Source organism: Podarcis liolepis (genome assembly GCF_965112155.1).
Source record: "Podarcis liolepis genome assembly, chromosome: 7".
NCBI lineage: Eukaryota > Metazoa > Chordata > Lepidosauria > Squamata > Lacertidae > Podarcis > Podarcis liolepis.
Window position 1 is genome coordinate 72,571,591 of NC_139561.1, and position 18,707 is coordinate 72,590,297.

Here is an 18,707-nt window from a genome sequence, read left to right on the forward strand (position 1 = left end):
GAAAACAAATACAAACAAGAACAAGCGGTGGCCTTGTTTCTGGGGAATGTATCAAGAGTGATTGGAACAGTTTGAATACAGGATGAATACCTTTTTGGTGTTACTTTCTGCTTTTAATTTACCCATGTGCTGTCTACTTTTTGAGGGTGAATATAAACATGAGATAGAAGGGTGTGGCATACAATGTAAAGGGGAAAGTGCCACAGAATATTTTTTTAAAAAATTGATGCATTACTTTCTCTAATAACAAAAGTAGTTGGTAAGTGCAAACACAAATGGAACCAAAACGGAACCATGAAGGAACAAGAGGGAGGTACCCAAATGCTTGGGTGAATTCTGAGGTTAATAGAAGGACATTTTTTTAAAAAAAGAAGCAAACTTGAGTAAAATGAGGATGGAGTATTCTCAGTAACCATGGAATGTTGTGTCAGAAGGGACGGATGGAATGTACTATGTTGGAGGACAATGGCTTGCTGGCAAATAGGCCTGGAACCACATGGATGGGGCATAAATTAAATAAAATTAGAGAGAGCGCGAGTGAGCGAGCAAGAGAGTGAAACACTCCTGCAAGGCGAGAATACACTGCAATATTTTGTTGCAGGTCCCACTTATACATTTTAAAACCCAAACCTTGTTTTTTTTCTCGTCACAGAGACTGCATGTTTAAAGTCCATGTCAAAGGGTATGTATTGCGACATCTTACCACATAGGCTTTTGCCTTCTGCCAAACCAGACAAGACTAAGGAAGGGCTTTTCCTACAGAGCGGTGTAGCAATTAAACTTTCGGGATTAGGACCCCAGAGACCCAGGTTTCAAATGTGTGGTCCCTTCCAACTCTACGATTCTTTGAGTTTCCATGTACACTACCCTCCGTTAAATCAAAATATACACTTAAAAAAATAAGGGGGGGGGACCATTGACGTTTCGTTCCAAGTACAACCAACTTGATTTTTATTGCATTTTATTTTTTAGAGGTTGTAGCAATAATCTTTCTACAACCTCTAAAAAATAAAATGCAATAAAAATGAAGATATGGGCATGAATGCTTCACATAACGGAATCTCAGCTAACGGAGCCATGACTTATCCTTTTTTAGCCTGGTGTGTGATTTCCCCGAGGCCAGTTGCACAAGAACCAGCAAAACAACCACGTCTGTTCCAGACTAGACGGCGAGTGGGGCCCTGGAGAGAGAAGAAGGCCTGCCCTCTTGCTGGGCGGGTGATGGGCGTGCTCCGTCCCGCTTGCTATGCCGCCTCTCCGCCCAAAGAGGCTCGGCTCGGCCCGGCCCAAGGAGGGCTTGGGAGCCGGTAGGAGGTGGAGGCAGCAGCCCGCTCCGTCTGCAAAAGTTTCTGGTAGGCCTGGAGCGCGGGAAGAGACGAAAAGAGGAGGAGGAGGAGGAGAAAGGCGGGCTGACGGTGCCATGGCGATCGGCCGGCGACCTACCGTCGTCGAGGAAGGAAGGATCCTAAGCGATCCAGGACTGCGGAGGAGGAGAACTGGGGAGCATGTAGGGTCAGCTAGCCGCGGGGAAGCCGTCGGAGGAGGCGGAGCAAGCCGGACATAGCGGCTCAGAGAGACGCCCTCGGAAGAGTCCTGGAAGGAAGGATTTCCTGGAAGTTGTAGGGGATTTTTCTTAAAGGGGGGGGGGTTGTTGTCCCTGGAAAGACCCCTTTCCTGGACCCTATACCTCCCCCAAAAGACGACTGGGAGGGAGACCACCCACGTGAAAGAAGGAGACATTAGGGCAAGCCTTAGTTAAGTTGCTCTCACTTGATTTTAGGAAAAATTTTGATGCAATTGAGGTGGGGGACCTTTGTCCCTTTTCTAAGTGACTAGCAGCAGCGAGGTTGCAGACTGCCCCCTTCGGAGTTGGCACTAGGGACCGCAGACCCACTTTGGACCGGTTGGCCCCCAAACCATGGCATGGTCTGGCTGTGGTCCCAGCTGCAACGCACCTTGGCCGCCTCGGTACCGTTATTGGGACCTAGCCTTTGCCTTGATGGGCACGGCTGCATTTCTGGTGGACCTGGGCGCTGACGCGTGGGTGGCCGCCAGCTACTTGAAGGCCGGGGACTACCACTGGGGTGGGCTGGTGCTGGGGCTGTTGGCCTTGTCGTCGCTGGCAACGCAGTTCTTCAGCTGCGCCTGGTACTGGAGTGACCCCCCAGACTTGATGGAAGCACTGCCCACACGGCGGACCCTTCTTGTGTTACACATCCTACAGCTGGGCTACCTGTACAGGTAAGGACAATCAGGGATGCTGTGTCCCTTGCTGTAAGGTACTCGGGGAGCAAGGACTGTGAAGTTCCGTGATAGGATGTGGGAGTCCTCTTTTCCTAGGAGCCAAGCCCCCCGCCCCTCATTTAAGTCTGTTTTTAGTTTATGGAACCCAACAAAATAATCTGTGATTCTATACAAACATAAGTTTGGAGACTGGGCTACGCAAGGAGGATTGATCTTACCTCCTAGAATGTAGGGTGATTACAGTATCTGTTAATAAGACAAGTAAAATATCGGCAGGTGAGGCCTGTAACAAAATTCTGCAGTGTGGCATGCCCTGTTCTATGTTCCAGACAATCAGCTTCCCTTCCCTTCTCTGCCCAGTTTCCATTTTCCCCCAACAGTCAATCAGCATTCCATGCTCACTGAGTGTGATCATCCTTATTTAACTTATTTGGATAATAATAATAATAATAATAATAATAATAATAATAAGAAGAAGAAGAAGAAGAAGAAGAAGAAGAAGAAGAAGAAGAAGTAGTAGTTGTTGTTGTTGTTGTTTTTATATGCCACTCATGTGACTGGATTGCCTCAGGTCAAAAACCCTGAGGGTTGTTTTCACCTATGCAAAAGGTTGTGGGGTTTTTCTACTTTTGGAAACCTCGGGGTTCCCTTGAGTCTGCTGACAGCTCTTTCTTTCGTGTGGGTGGTGTCATTCCAAGGAAACTGAACCGTAGGTAAGTGTCTTGAATCTCTCACCGCTCACTGCTTGAATCTCTCATCACTCGGAGATTGGGGTGGCATGCAACAACATTTATTGCATTTTTATGACCCGCCCTTCTCACGAAGATCTTTCCTGTTTTTTAGCCTCACAACAACCTTATGAGGTAGGTGAGGCAGAGAGAAAGGGAAACTACCCCCAGGTCACTTTACTGTATGGTTTGGGGCCTGAGGATTTGAGCTGGATCTCCGCAGTTCACCCGCCACCCCCACATTGGCTCTCCTTCATGACCCACCCTCTGAATTTTGTGTCACCTTCCCTTTTCACAGGTGTTTCTATGTTCTGAAGGTGGGCTTCCGCGTGTGCCGGACGAAAGCAGACAAAGATATTGCTTATGCTGTTTTCCTGTCGCATGACATCAGCTTCTTGCGCCTCTTTGAGACCTTCCTGGAAAGCGCCCCTCAGCTCGTCCTGGGGCTCTACATTATCCTATGCACGAAGAAAGCAGAGATATTTCAGGGTGAGTGTCCGTCCAGAAGGGTGCAGGATAAAGGACTGGTTTGTTTGGTTCGCAAAGTTTCCTTGTGTGGTTTGTGTAGATCGTTTCAGTTTAAATCCAGTAAGAAGACAAGAAAAGCCTATTAAGTTCCCACTGGTCAAGCATCCCATTCTCGCATTGACCAACCAGGTGCCTGTCTCAAACCATGGCTAAGAACAGGGCAGGCCCAAGACATTTTGCTACCTGAGGCGAAGAAGAAGAAGGGCCTCTCTCCCATTTCATGTACAGAATACAAACGAGATGAAGGGAAACAACGAACTGAGGGCAACAGACTAGTGTTTAAAGCTCTAAATTACTCAGCCCCCAAATATCTGAAAGACGGCCTTCTTCCCTCTCAGATGTTAAAATCAGCAGAGAGTGAGTGCCCTCTTGGTAGTTCCTCCATCCTCCAGAGTTTGTGGTGGCTTGGTGGCAAGAGAGGGCATTCTTTGTGGTGGCCCCTGAGTCCTGGCATTCCCTTCCCCCAGAGGTGTGTTTGGCACCTTAATTATGCAGCTTTTGACACTCGAGATGTATATTTTAGGACCCACTGTAATTGTGATTCTGATTTGTTTTTAAATTGTTTTTACTGTTATATTTTATGTCATTATGACCTGCCCTGAGATCTTATGGTGAAGGGCAGGTATTAAACCTAACAATTTATTTATTTAAAGATAAACAAATAAACAAAAATATTCCAATGAGGTCACCCACCACCCCCACCCACCCTTCTTTGACACCCCAACCCACCATGCTGGGCGCAACCCAAGGCATTTTGCTGAGACAAAGGACAAGATGGCATCTCCCATTCCTTGTGGAGAAGCTGGGTGGGTGGGTAGCTGAAGCATACTTCACACCTGAGGGCAACAGACCAGTTTAAGAGGTACAGAGAAAATAGGACCACCCCAGGTGACTCGTATACATCACATTCACTAATAGCAAAATTATTATTATTTATTAAATTTATATGCCGCCCTTCATGGGAAGATCAGAGGGTGGTTTACAGAGGAAAAAACACAAAATGCATAACATAACAATAACACCTCACTAATACACCCCCAAAGGCCATAAACATACATTTGTTGGCCATTATTTTTGGCTGCTTCTGCTAATTCACACTGTCTTTCTTCTTATCAGATAAAGGCAGCATATTCTATTCTCTTCCTGCTTAATTTTTTTTCAATCCTCACAACCACCCTGCAAGATGGGTCGGACTGAGAGACAGTTACCGACCCAACATCACATAGCACTAAAAACCTGCCCCAAGACCACAGGAGGTTATGGAAGTGGGCGTCTGTTGTGGATGCTTTTGTTGAGATTCCTGCATTGCAGGGGGTGGGCTAGATAACCCACAGGTCCCCTTCCAACTCTACAATTCTGTGGTTCTATCAGTGCCCTCTGTACACTTTGTCACCCACCTTGGCATCTCAGATTTCGACAGATATCGCCCACATAGTTTCAAATGCATCCTTTCATTCTTAAGTACTGGATTCTTATTATGTTTACACGCAACTTGAGAATGTCAGCAGGCCGCATGTTCTTCCTAGTAGCACCAGTGCCTGTCTTTGTGTAGTGTGGATTTGATTGGTCTCTTCCTCCTCTCATTTCAGTGCTTGGGATTTGCACCTCTTTCCTGTGTATCGCCTGGGCCCTCTTGGACTATCACCAAACCCTGCGCAGCTTCCTGCGGGAGAAGCACAAGCTGGGCCGCCGGTCCTCCACCATCTACTTCCTGTGGAACTTCCTGTTGGTGTGCCCTCGCATCCTGTGCCTGGCGCTCTTCGCGGTGGTCTTTCCGAGCTACGTTTCCCTCCATTTCCTGGCAGTCTGGTCCGCCATGTTTCTCTGGGTTACGTTGCAAGGTACAGACTTCATGGAACGCACCGCCTTGGAGTGGCCTTATCGGGCTGTGGTGGCCGTCATTCTCTACTTCTGCTGGTTCAATGTGGCCGAGGGGAAGACATGCTACCGCTCTGCAATCTACTACACGTTCCTCTTGGTTGACAGCGCCATCCTTGCTGTCTCATGGCTCTGGAACACCGTTCCCTTGAACTACGACTCCCACCTTGCGGCGCACGCGCTCTACACAGCCCTGCCCTGCTACGTAGCCGGGATCCTTTTGAGAAGCGTCTACTACAAATGTTTGCACCCTACTTTGCAGGCTGCAGTCCCGGTCACTGGTGATGAAATGGACAATGGAGATCTAGCTGGCAAAGGCATGCCAGCTTTCCGGCAGCTGGTTGTACAAGGACATGGTGACCAAGAGGCTATACGAGGATATGTCAACCGTCGGGCATATGGACTTGCTCAAAGCTTCTTTGCTGGCACTTCCAAGGTTGCACAGCATCAAGGAAATGGGACTCTTGGGGACAGCTGTTTGTAAGCCCAGCTATATGCTGTGTCCCATGTGGCCAAGCCTTATTACTAGAGAGGCGAGAGGAGTTCTGGGGTGTGTGTACCCATATTTTGGTCTGTACCTGTCAAGATGATCCCAGGCCTGCCTTTGAGCATTATTTTTTGTAATGTAAGAGTTTTTTTCTAGCTTCGCAGGGACATCAGACAGGGCAGGGGGGTTGGGGGAGATGGTCAATCCCATCACCATCATTTATTTTTCCCATATGGTGTCCCTCTTATGGCTGGGGTACACAACATGTTGCGCTCCAGATGTTATTCATCCCAGCAAACATGGCCAATGGAAGGAGTGATGGGAGTGCTAGCCAGCACCATCTCAAGGGCACTACGTTGGCTATCCCCGCTCTAAGGAGTTCATGTCATCACATGCTGACCTTCACAGGAGTGTTGTTGGCCCCATTGCAACTCATGCATCACCTGGAGTGGGGGCACAGATACACGTTAAAGCTGCCTCCAGGATCACCAGCATGGGCTAAGCCTAGAAGGTGAAGTCAGGAACGTGGTTTCCATGCTTCTTGGCCAGAGGTGGGTAACCTGTGGCCCACCAGATGTTTCCAGATTACAGCTCTCAGCATCCTTGGCCATGCTGGCTGGGGCTGATGGGAGTTGGAGTCCACCAACAACACGACTGCTACAGGTTATCCATCCTTGCAGAGGTTCATTTCAGATAGAGGTTATGGTTGCTACAGCCCTTGGCGCACCCTTAGAAAAAGACACCCCATCCTGTTTGTTAATCTCCTGTGACACCCCATATTGGCTTGGAAGAGTTGTATGTGTGCAAGGCATCCCTCAACCTGCATACCTGGTGCATTCTTCATTGTAGCATTAAAGGAGAGGAAACTACAGGGGAAGACTGTGGCGCTGACCTCCTCTCTGTAGCCAATAGGCTTTACTTCCTCTCTTCATGAGACAGCTCTAATATTGTAAGCTTCATTGCTTTAGCTGTCCCTTGATTGAGTCAGGTGCTATCTATGCAATACCATCTTAGCCATCCCTTGTTGGGCAACTGACTCAGGATCCTAGAACTTGAACCTTGTTAGGCTGTAGTTAATTAGTTTCTAATGCACTTTTGGAGTCTTCCCTTCCTTCCCTTGCTGGTTCCTCTCTTTGGTTCTGACGTTCTTGTCCCATTCAGTGACTTAAGCCCTTAGCTTCAATGAAGCTTCTACTTGCTGCTGGCTTCATGTCGCCAAATGGCCCATTCTCAAAGAGCCGGTTCCATGAACAGCCCTACAAACTGAGTTTCTTGGCACACCAGTCCCAGGTTCTTCTGTATAGGAGCCCCAAATATGTGCCCTACATTTCTAGGTGGAATTGTTCTCCCTCCCCACTCACCTGATGTAGTTGAAGATAAAATTCTTCCAGTGTTGTTACAGCAATGTGTTTCAGGTGTTCAAATTGTTGAGCCTGATTATTGTTATTTATTTATTTTCAACTGATCTAGGGCTCAAGTGCAAGCAGATTTTTATTCAGCTGGCACATTAATTGTCTCCTGTTTTTTCTTTTTCAAGCGAAAAGCAGCTTTGGGAGGCTGCAGGTTTGAGTGGAGGGATAGTGAAAAAGAGAGAAAGATCCTTTCCTCCTCAGCCGTTTTTCTTCTCAAACTTTATCCCAACCTGCTTTTTCACTCATAGGGGAAAGGATATGGGTATTGTGGCACTGGACCTCCCTCTCGCATTCCTTCCCCTGACTCACAGCCTCCTGCAACTGTTTTTCATTAAAAATTGGATGTGCCTTTCCTGCATAACTTCAGCCATATTCCCGAGTTATTAGGGTATAAAGGGCACTCACATGTTGAAGCTGGAGCAGGGCTGTGTTGTGGCACCACCCTCAACATAACACCCCGGGGTAGCCCCCTACTCCCATGTCCTTGCAATCAACATAGTTGATTGATTGGCAAAGGAACCCTTATGCGTGAGCAACTGCGCCTGTTTAGTGGGTTGGTTTGGAGACATCCATGTGTTGGGAGTGGGTAGGTGGGGGGTTAACCTGAGGGTGTGCCCAACACATGAGTAACGCATGAGCAGAGCGGCTGAGTTGGGCCTTCAGTTTAAAGCTGGTGTTAACTTATTGACATTGTTGAAGTTGTTTAGAAGAATAAAGCGATTCAGTTCTTGTTCAAATCTTGTTTTATCAGCAGTTATGTGAGAGGAGCACAATCCCAAAGCATGCTAATTTGCAGGATTTTGAAGCGCTTCCACGAACCACAGTTTGAGTAGGCTTCCGTCTTCCTCTGTTCCTTAGGTAGCTGCTAGGTTTAATAATAATAATAATAATAATAATAATAATAATAATAATAATAATAATAATATTTATTTATACCCTGCCCTCCCCAGCCAAGGCCGGGCTCAGGGCGGCTAACAAGCAATAATAAAACAAATTGAATGAATACAATTTCAAAACAAGATTAAAATATAACATTAAAATATTGAAACAATAAAATATTAAAATGCAGCCTCATCACAGGAGGAGAAAGGAAAAAGAAAGAGGGGGAGAGAATCAAATTGGCTCCAAACCAAAGGCCAGGCGGAACAACTCTGTCTTACAGGCCCTGCGGAAAGAAATCAGATCCTGCAGGGCCCTGGTCTCATGAGACAGAGCGTTCCACCAGGCCGGAGCCAGTGTTGAAAAGGCCCTGGCTCTGGTTGAAGCTAATCTAACTTCCTTAGGGCCTGGGACCACTAGGGTGTTGTTATCTATGGACCTTGAGGCTCTCCGTGGGGCATACCAGGAGAGGCGGTCCCGTAGGTATGAGGGTCCTAGGCCGTGAAGGGCTTTAAAGGTCAAAACCAGCACCTTAAATCTGACCCTGTACTCCACCGGGAGCCAGTGCAGCTGGAAAAGCACTGAGTGAATATGCTCCCATGGCAGAGACCCCGTGAGGAGCCTCGTTGCAGCATTCTGCACCCGCTGGAGTTTCTGTGGATTTTCTTCAATTAGCTACACCAGTTGTGAAATGTTTGACACAAGATTTACTTGGGCAAAACAGCAGCAGCCCACAGGAGTCCACAGGCCTATAAATCACGCAGGCTTCTAGAGAGGCATTCGCTTGCCTTAGCTTTACACATGCACAGAAATGAAGCCACATAAGCAGAGTTGCAGTCAAGTATCTAGGCAACGACCTTATCAGAAGAGCAAAAGTAACTTCACAGGGACAGGCTTGAGGAAGAACAAGGCCATAGATTCCTCTATTCGTGTCAGCAAATTCCTCTGCAGCTTCTTCACAAACATCACAGCTCTTTTACAACACCCAACATTGTATTCATGCTTCATTTTAGGCTATCTAGGGATAAATACAGTAAAACGTTTTCCACCACACAGGGATGACAGTTGTTTTTTAAACGAGAGCCCCACTAAAGCATTTCCCACTACCCATTCATTCTCTCAGCTTTCAGTCACGTATAGCGTGCATTAAATTGGCTATATTGATGAGCATGGAACCAACTTACGGTTGAATCCCTGCTCCCCTAACAACAAATCTGCTGGTACCATTTTCTTGTGGGTAGTGCTGTTTTGGCTATGTTAAGGCTCCATATTTGCAGAATGACTTCACCGTTAGTCTGCACAGAATGTGGAGGGAATGAGCAGAGAATATTTTCTCTCAGAATACTAGAGCATGGGGTCTTCCTATCATAAGAACATCAGATGAGGCCTTGCTGAGGCTGCCCTGTACTTTTATCTCTCGAATCTTCCAACCTTTGGATGTCCATGAATTCTGGTGTCACAAGAGGGAGAAAAACACTCTATCCACTGTCTCCATGAAGGGAAGGCCACCAGCCAGACATGAGTCCAATAGCATTCTGTCACTTCTGCCGTGAAGCTGCCGCAGATCTAAAATACTAAAGAGAATGGAAACTTCTGACAGGAAGTTTGCTTCACACTGCCCATATACAGTGGAGAACTTTATGGACACCATGCCTTGTTGCACATGTTTCCTTAACAACAAAGTAGTCTCCAAAAAGAGGAAGAAGCCTTTTAATAGGACTTCTACCTTCCTCTCACCAGCTTTTCAAACCAACCGCAGTGTGATATAATATGGAACGTGCACCTGAGTTAACAAGTTTTTTGTGCAAATCAACAGTAGGTGATGCTGTTGGCTGCAAAGAACACACACCGAGGAAACTTTATTATGCCTAAGAAGAATGAACTTGCCCTTTTCTCCCAGTACTCAGGCAGATGAGTTCTTGAGGTCCTCATCTGCTCTGATAGTAAGTAATCCTTAGATGAGTCATTTGAAAATAGACAAATGCCCATTTGTTTCAATTCAGCCAGCAATTGGGTCATGCAAGATAAGGCTTTGTATTCTGTTTAACTGAATTTGCATAACTGCTGGCGTCCTGAACACCACTGAGTGGAACAGCAGGGGCCCATAAATGAATAGTTAACACAAAAGCCAATCAACCAGTTGAAAGCCTAGCTTATATAGGTTGGCACACTTAAGGGCTAAACTCCAGTTGCTATTAGCCATGTGTTTCAGCAAGCGTGCTTAACCTGGCTACTTTTATTTTGGAGCAAAAGCAGTTACAGGGCCCAAGTCTGGAACAGATTCCTGAGCTGAACTGGGACCTTGAACAAATCTGCTGAAACTCTCTCCTTCCCTCCCAGCTGTTTTTCCTGTCCTCCCCCCCAAAAGAAATTTGTTTGCTTCTGCTTTAAAACGAAACATCCAGAATAAGCATGTGACTAACGTCATGAATTTGACCTGAAAGATGGGGCCGCTTTTGCAAACTTTGAAGCCCCAAATTTCAATAGCAGCAGCCACTCATAATCTGGGAGAGGCTGAAAGTTTTTTTAAGGCCTGGGAAACTAAGAAATTCGTGTGCCAAGAGGAATGTAGGCCCAGGACTCTTGACAGGCAATTATAGAGTTGCAGCACCTCAGTTCAGTGAGGGCATCTGATGAAGAATCTCCAACAATCTCAGGAAAAGGGCAGGGTGATGCAGAGATAGACAGTACTCCCAAGCTCCTCCCTGAAAAGTGTCAATGTTGAAATAATCTATGTGGCTTAGTGGGTGCAGCACATGGCATCCACATGGCATTTCTGAGAACAGTCCTTTCCCTTTGAAGCCAGGTCACCTGTGCTCATTTCAGCTCTCCTTCAAAGGAATTTCAAACCACTGATCTAGGTATTTTAGAGGCAGGGAGACATGTTGGCTTGGTGTGACTAATTGCTAAAAAAATGCAATGCCAGCTTTGCTGAGGCTATGGACAGACACATTGGGAGTTCCTTATCTTTTGATCATGAGCCCCACATGTCTGGCTGTGCTTCGTATTTCGGGAAGGAAAGTGATTATCAGCCTCCTCCACATCATACTGGTGGCAGCTGTTTCTCTGGGCTCGCAGGTCTCTGCATCACAGCAGATAAGAGCTCTGACCCAAAGGCTCTGGCTGTCTGCCATGCTTTCCTTGGGCTGTCCCTTGCATTAAAACTACCCAGAGCATCTACATGTAACAGGAGCCATGTCTCACCAAGGAGATGTGAGGAACTGGTGGCCCTCCATATGCTGTTATTGGACTCCAACTCTCATCAGCCCCAGCCAGGATGCTCAATAGGGATGATAGGAGCTGTAGTCTGGCAATATATGGAGGGCCACACGTTACCTGTTTAGGGAAATTTTTAATATTTAATGCTGTACTATTTTTAACATTTGATTGGGAGCCGCCCAAAGTGGCTGGGGAGACTCAGCCAGATGGGTGGGGTATAAATAATAAATTATTATTATTATTATTACCCGTCCATGATGTATACTGTTTTGAGCAAATTGCAGGCAGTACAGGCCACAAACATTTGAGCTAAGGGCTACATTGATCCAGGGATAAGCTGGGGGACGACGACTGGGGGCATGTCAAAGTATAAACTAGGGCATGACCAACTTAGCCTTTTAAAAATAAAGGTTGTTGAGGGTTAGGTGACACAAAAAGCTTATTACGGAATCACAGCAGGGGAACGGTCAGTAAAAAAAAATCGAGAGGAAAATTTTGGGGACCCACAAACAATCCTTTGGCATCATAGAATTATCTATTGGGGGCTGTCATTAAACAAAATTTAAAAATAGGAAGAAAATATTGGGGCAGGGGACATCAGAGTCAATAAAAATGTTTTTAAGCCTTCAAGTGGAAAATGTTTGGTGGGCCTTGGAGGATCATGGCATCACAGTGGGGGGAACCATTAAACCAGTTTGGGGAAATGGGGGGGGGCAGGCAGCATAGGGGAGTACTGTTTTTTCTAAAAAGGGAACGACAAAATTTTGGAAGGGCACAAAAAAAATCTCTTGGGCGCCTGGCTATATAAACGGTGTGGCTTATAATTAACAAGGCTTGCAGCTTGCATGTGAAGTATAAAGTCTCAATACATATGAATCCACACACACCAAATTTCCTTGCACCGAGAGTGAGCTTGGATCGAGTTTTCAGAAAGCAGGAATAGAACAATGTTTTTTTATACAGAAAATAAAGACTTTATTTTTCCAGTTCACAAGGACAGTTCCCATTACACAGAACATGATGCTTGAGGAAACCTACAGCCGTTAATGCCTTCTAATCATAACCATAAGCACAGCTGATGCCAATTCTGGACACCTGCAAGACTCCGAGGGTGAATCAGCGTTTCTAATCTACACCAGCGCATGCAGCTGCCTCTGGTGCCTGGTGGGATTCAGACTGCAATGGAAACACAGGCAGAGTTGGAGCTGAGAACGCAAGACTCCCAAGCTCACTGCAGGGACGTAAAGGATGCGGAGAGCCCACGATTGCATTAGAAGGGAACTGGCTGGTGCTTGAATGCTAAACAGTGGGAAAGAGTAGGAAGGGGCGAGGAGCCAGTTTCCAAATACTGTATGAAGACCCCAGAGAAACGCAGCCAGTGAGTTCAATGATAACAAGAGCCGGGACAATGTTTATTAACGTTAACACAGAAAATGTACCATCCCCTGAGTGGGTTAGGAAACATCAGAGAGGACACTATATAAATATTGGTATCTGATGCAAAAACAAAGCTTCACACACGTCAGCTAAAGGTCTTCTGAAATCTTGAAGGCGTTCGAAACAGTTTCGCCAAGTAAAACAAAACTCAGGGCAACAATGGTCAGTTTCCTGGTGGCTTAACAAATCCCTGCCCGCTACGCTTTCTGCAAACACTTAAAAAAACACACAAAAAACTAGGTTAATTTAAATGGGGGCCGGGCAAGGTATTCCTCTACAGTTGCTGACATATCCAAGAGTTGCAATGGAAGTTAAGGCACAGAGTTGATTCCAAAGTCAAGCACAGCCCACACCGATACAGTAGGAGATGTCTCAGGAGTGGCTGCTCAGCTAGTGACCTTTCTGGCCTTCGCAAAGGAGTTAAAAATTCACAGAAAGCTGGAATTACAAAAACAGGGTCTCTTTTAGAAGTGAGCTTCCTTTCTGAGGGAGTGGGATGCATTTTCATCCCAAAGAATACTGTTATGTTGCCTTCTGCGAGCTTGCAATAAACGTCAGGAAACAGCAGCCTTCTGGCACCCTGTACGGCTTTCTCTGTGGTGCAGAATCTACCCATCTAGTATACACTATGTTCCCGCAGGGAAAGAAAACAGAATGCTGCCTACCTAGCAAGAAGAACTTATTCTCCACCTGCTGGTATGAATGGAACTATGAGTCCCTACAGTTCCTGCCTTACTACTTAAGGAGTATGCAGATAAAGCACTGTCGGGTGGGTGATCAGCAGTAGGTACTGCATGGTACCAAATGCAATGGGGACTTTTCTTGGGACATGAGAGTCTTTGACTGGGACTAAAAAATAAATGCATCTGCACCTGTCAAAGCCAGAAGCAATGAGCTTGGCAGGGTCCCTAGCTTCAGCAACCCATTTTGGAATTCTGAATATTAAGTGGCATATAGTTGAAATAAAAATAATGAAATAAATTGTTGGGAGGTTCCCCCTTGAAACTTTCGGGGGTTTCCACCCCTATAGTCATTAGCATTTTGAAATTTCTGCTCTGCAAGTGAGTACAGGTGTCCCTACTTCCCTTTCACTAAGCCAGTGCTTGACCCTGACACTATGGTAACTATCTCCTATTCTGAATTAAAGAGAAGATTCGCAGACCTGCAAGTTGCCAGACACTCCATTCTGCTCAACTCCCCGCACCAAAAAAAAATTACAAAGAAGCAGCACGTTTGATGCAAAATGAGGAGGCTACAGTTCCTGCCAAGCTGGAATATTGTGTGCAAATTTGGCAGATCACACTAAAGTATTTGCAAAGGAGGTGTTTTCCTAGCTGGATTTTCTTTGCTGGCTGGGCAGCTCCTATCATTTCACACTGTGCTGCCTCTTAAGAAATCCTGCTTCTACTTATGCAAGTCAGCTGTCAAAAAGAAGGAAGAAATGGTGTTTTTCCCTTTTCTGTCACTCAGGTAATCTGACCTCACCTGCACCTAAATGTCATGCTGCTGCTTGGGAGTGGAGAGACAGAGAGACAGATTCTTCAGAAGTACTGGCCCCAACCACCCCTTCTTGGCGTCAGGCACAGAGCGGATGTCTGCCTTATAATCAGTACCCCAGCAGGCACTGGAAGAACTTCCACCACCCTGTCAACACACAGAATTGTTTTGTGGCCTTTCCATGAAAATCTACAGCCCTTTCTGGCTTTGCAGGAAGGGAAATGTTTCTGGACCCTTTTCTGTAAAAAAAATAAACAATCAGTTCACTTCTCTTTATGTTCTGAAAGCTCGAGAGAGAGGCCTGGAGGTGACAAAGTACTCTACAACAACAAAAAAAAAACAAACCACAACCCACTGCTTTTTTCCTTTCCTTTTTTTAAGAAAATGCATAATATTATACCATCAAAGGTTGCACAGTGGGTTAGGTCTGTACTGCTGGAGATTCCTAGCCAGGATGCTCTGTTTTGGGTCTCCTCCTCAAATTTCCTTTGCCCAAACGCAGACAGCAGTGAAAGGCTTGGGTGGCTCTCCTGGGAAAAACGACGCTGTGGCGCCTCCTACTGTACACTTCCGTTAGCTACATTGCTTTGTCTGGATGAAAAAGGAAGTCCCCAAGTCTGCTCTTGCCAAGATGGGGCTGTCGGGAGCTGTGCCGGACTGCCTGCTGCTCAGCTCCTCACAGAAAGTCCAGTTCGAGGGCCTGGTGGAGCGACACCAGATCGGCGTGATTTGTGATTCTCCAGAAGGGCATGTTGTGCTGCAAAACAAAAGAGGTGGAGGGGTGTTAAGAAACAAGCACATAAGCAACTTGTGCAGCAGGAATGGAAGTCAGTGCTCTGCAGGAGATGAGTGAACGCAGGCCTCACCCGTGAGGAAATGAAAAAAGAGTCAGGAAAGGTTCACAGGCAACCAGCCAATGTTGCTATTTTCAGAAGCAGAAGCACGCAGTTGACAGCAGTTGCTAAAGTACAGCTAGGCCACCCTACCTAGTGAGGGTGAGGCTTTCCCTGGGAGCAGGTTCAAAATCCCCTTTGACACTGAGGTCCAGCTCCGAGGGCCTTCTGGCGGTTCCCTCACTGTGAGAAGTGAGGTTGCAGGAAACCAGGCAGAGGGCCTTTTCAGTAGTGGCGCCTGCCCTGTGGAAAGCCCTCCTATCAGATGTCAAAGAGATAAACAACTATCTGACTTTTAGAAGACATCTGAAGGCAGTCCTGTTTAGGGAAGTTTTTAATGTTTGATGTTTAATCCTGTTTTTAATATTCTGTTGGGAGCCGCCCAGAGTGGCTGGGGAAACCCAGCCAGATGGCCAGTGTATAAATAAATAAAAATATTATTATTAATTATTGTTGTTGTTGCTGCTGTTATTATCTGCCTCCTGCCTTCTAAAGATCTCCATTTGGATATGCTGGGACATCCACAGACACCCCAGGCAAGCTCCAACACACTGAGAAATGAAATATGCGCAACAAAAAAGGGGGCAAAGGACGCCCAGGGATGCTATGGCTGTGTTGTCTCTAAGGCAAACAGGCTCCGGCCATTTGGCAGTGCCTGCAGGAGGAAGGGAGGCAATGGATTATTATTGGGGTGCAAAAAGGGAGCCCGCTCTTCTCAGGAAGGGTGCTGCAAGACAAACGTAGTCAACAGTCACCTGTTTGGCTGCCATCTCTTCATCACGCCCATCTCCAATCACCACATATGTCACCTTCTTCCCAAACCGAGAGATAATCCTTTCAAAACAGCTCTCTTTACCTGTCAAGAGATTACAAACACACTGTTGCATATGGTCAAAGGAAAGGTACAGGCCCCAGTGGGGTTGGCATCAGTATGTGGTACCCGTGGGCAGCTGTCGGGGCCCCAGCACCATGGCAGGGCTCGCTCTTCCCTTGAACCCTGATCCTTGCCTGCAGGGCCTCTCCAACAGCTTTGCTGAAAGGCTCAGCAACCTTTGGCTCTTCTCCAAATTGTTTCCATTCCTGCTGTTCACTACAAGATTTCTGTAATTTAGAATGCCTGAGCTTGCTTTTTTCCTATTCCCTCCCAGTTCTTTTTCTTTTTGCATTGTGTCTCTTAGTGAACTGGGGCAGGGGCTGTCTTCTCACTGATTTTTGTAAGCCATTCTGGAAGCCCCGTTTGGTGGAAGGGCAGGATAAAAATGCCAAAACTACTACTATTACTACTACTACTACTACTACTACTACTACTACTGACCTTTGCAACATTGTAAGACACTTAAGAGAACTTGTTTAAGAAATAAACAGTAATAAATAAATAAATAAATAAAATTATACAGCTGATAGGAGTGCTAAAGCCCAGTTTACCCACCCACTATAGAGACTGCAACAGTACAGTGGTACCTCTGGATATGAACGGGATCCGTTCTGGAGCCCCATTCGCATCCTGAAGCGAACGAAACCCGTGTCTGCACCTGCGGGGTTGCGATTTGCTGCTTCTGTGCATGACGTCATTTTGACCGTCTGCGCATGCGCAAGTGGCAAAACCCAGAAGTAACACATTCCATTACTTCCAGGTTGCCGTGGAGCACAACCCGGAAACGCTCAACCTGAAGCAACCTCAACCCAAGGTATGACTGTATCTGAGAGCAAAGCTTTGCTCCAAATGGCTTTGAGCCAACAAAGGTCTTTTAAGGAGTCATGCAGAAAGTGGAACATGTGCTATGGGGTTGCTTTACGCACTGAAGTCTCCCCCTCTTTCCAGGGGAGGTTGTACAACCCCAGGTTGCACAAGAGGGCCGACTCCCTACCACCACCCAAGACAACTGCCAAAGAGAGCTGGAATTTGATGTCAAGACCTACCTATTTTTGTTGCGCTATAAATATTTTCAATTGGGAACACGTCACCTAATCCATACAGCAGAACTTTGGCCAGAGCCGGCACCAGCTGAGTAGTCGTTATCAGAACATTCACACAATTCTTTCTAGAAGGTGGCAAGAGAAATGGGTCAGGGAGAGGAGCTTGCTTATACAAAGTCGAAAAAAGGTGGGATGCTGCCAGCCTTGTATTTGCAAGCACTAATGGAAGGAACAAGAAATGACATGAAACTCAAGACTGGATCCTCCCCCTTTATGCATCACAGTATTTGTTATTCTTTGTACCTCTCATCCATATTTCAAGCGACCCTTGATCTCTGGGGCTGACATTTGCAATGGTTCAGTGTTAAGGGTGGTCTTGGCTTCCAGTTATTCCAACAGTGATATTGTGAAGCAGCAAATTAATTGCAAAGAGTTTGCCTGATAATGCACTACAGATCCATTCGAAACAATTAAATTAAGCACATAAAAAGGCAAGAGATATAATCATGTTTAATATCTAGATGGGTATATCCAGTGCTTTTTTCAGGGGGTACTTAGGGGTATGCAGTACCTCTTTTGTTGTTGTTAAAAAGTGTGGTACTGACTCTAACAACTTCATAGGTGAGTACCGACTCCTATTTTTCCAGAAAAAAACACTGGGTATATCTATATGTGCGTCTCTCTATCTAGCTAAATCTAAATATGTGTGTGGTGTATTTCTTTTAAATTTTTATATACCAGTTTCACTTGATCTCAGGGTAGTGCCACGTAAAAATTCAATAAAAAAGTGAACACAATCAAACTACAGCAGAAGAACAGAATGCAGAGTTCAATCTCAATCAACCAGCATATCTAAATAGTGCCTGGCTGTACAACACACAGGCTTTATTGGGCACTTGAAGGGTAACAAAAGAAGACAGCGGCTGAGCCTCCTTGGGAAGGGACCTACATAAGCAGGGCACACAACTGAAATTGCCCTCCTTTGCTTCTGATGACAGGGCAACTGGCAAGAGGTATCAGCAGATTGCATTATTAAACAAGTAATGGGAAGCAGCTTGCTGGGTGGGGGCGGCAGAGCCAATCCAGTTCTCCTGCTGGTGCTTTTGCACTGTGCTAATCACCAACCCACCTCACCCCTCTCCTCCGGTGTATGCAATAATGACCCACCCAGGGGCATACGAAGTGGGGGGGGGGCGGAGGGGGCAGGCCACCCCGGGTACCACTCTGGGGTGTGTGTGTGACAAGATAGCCCCTGCCTCCCCCAAGCTGTAAAGCAGCTGAGGGTGCGCACAGTCTGTATGGGCGCTGCTCACGTGGCGTCTGTATGGGCTGCCACACATGTGCAGTCCGTATGGGATGCCACACATGCGCACTCCGTACAGGCTGCCCCACCCCGGTGCCGGAGAGGGTTCCTCCACCACTGGACCCACCCATCAGGAAGCAAGTGTAGTGACACCGTTTTACTCAGAGAGCTGCTTCTGCATGTAATATAATATTGTGTGCATGTAGCTTGTACTATGATCAATAAAAAAAATAATCTGACAAATGCATATTTCCTGTACATTTTAATGAGATGCAAATTATCCTA

The 18,707-nt window shown here is 46.4% G+C and overlaps 2 protein-coding genes across 10 annotated transcripts in view; one reads left to right on the top strand and one right to left on the bottom strand.

Moving 5' to 3' along the window:
- The first annotated feature begins 1,067 nt into the window (after window positions 1-1,067).
- Window positions 1,068-8,014, top strand: XKR8 (XK related 8). Its single transcript, XM_083512267.1, has 3 exons — window positions 1,068-2,241; window positions 3,271-3,461; window positions 5,090-8,014. Exons 1-3 carry the CDS (start codon window positions 1,919-1,921, stop codon window positions 5,860-5,862), a joined length of 1,287 nt encoding a protein of 428 aa, XP_083368393.1. The 5' UTR covers window positions 1,068-1,918; the 3' UTR covers window positions 5,863-8,014.
- A 4,311-nt stretch (window positions 8,015-12,325) lies between these two features.
- Window positions 12,326-18,707, bottom strand: part of EYA3 (EYA transcriptional coactivator and phosphatase 3) — a 51,431-nt gene continuing 45,049 nt past the window's right edge. For 8 of the 9 annotated variants that reach the window (XM_083512318.1, XM_083512314.1, XM_083512319.1 and 5 more), the window contains 3 exons: window positions 17,123-17,244; window positions 15,958-16,058; window positions 12,326-15,066 (listed from right to left, as the gene is read on the bottom strand). In XM_083512318.1, coding sequence (XP_083368444.1) covers window positions 14,986-15,066; window positions 15,958-16,058; window positions 17,123-17,244 — 304 coding nt within the window. In that variant the 3' untranslated portion in view covers window positions 12,326-14,985. The remainder of the gene's footprint in view (window positions 15,067-15,957; window positions 16,059-17,122; window positions 17,245-18,707) is intronic. The other variant, XR_014528315.1, reaches the window with a different exon arrangement.

Bases quoted from the DNA above. Each gene is read 5' to 3' on its own strand.
- XKR8 (XM_083512267.1), top strand. From the start codon at position 1,919: ATGGCATGGTCTGGCTGTGGTCCCAGCTGCAACGCACCTTGGCCGCCT. The intron at 2,242-3,270 runs GTAAGGACAATC...CCCTTTTCACAG, and splicing joins CAGCTGGGCTACCTGTACAG to GTGTTTCTATGTTCTGAAGG. The intron at 3,462-5,089 runs GTGAGTGTCCGT...CTCTCATTTCAG, and splicing joins GAAAGCAGAGATATTTCAGG to TGCTTGGGATTTGCACCTCT.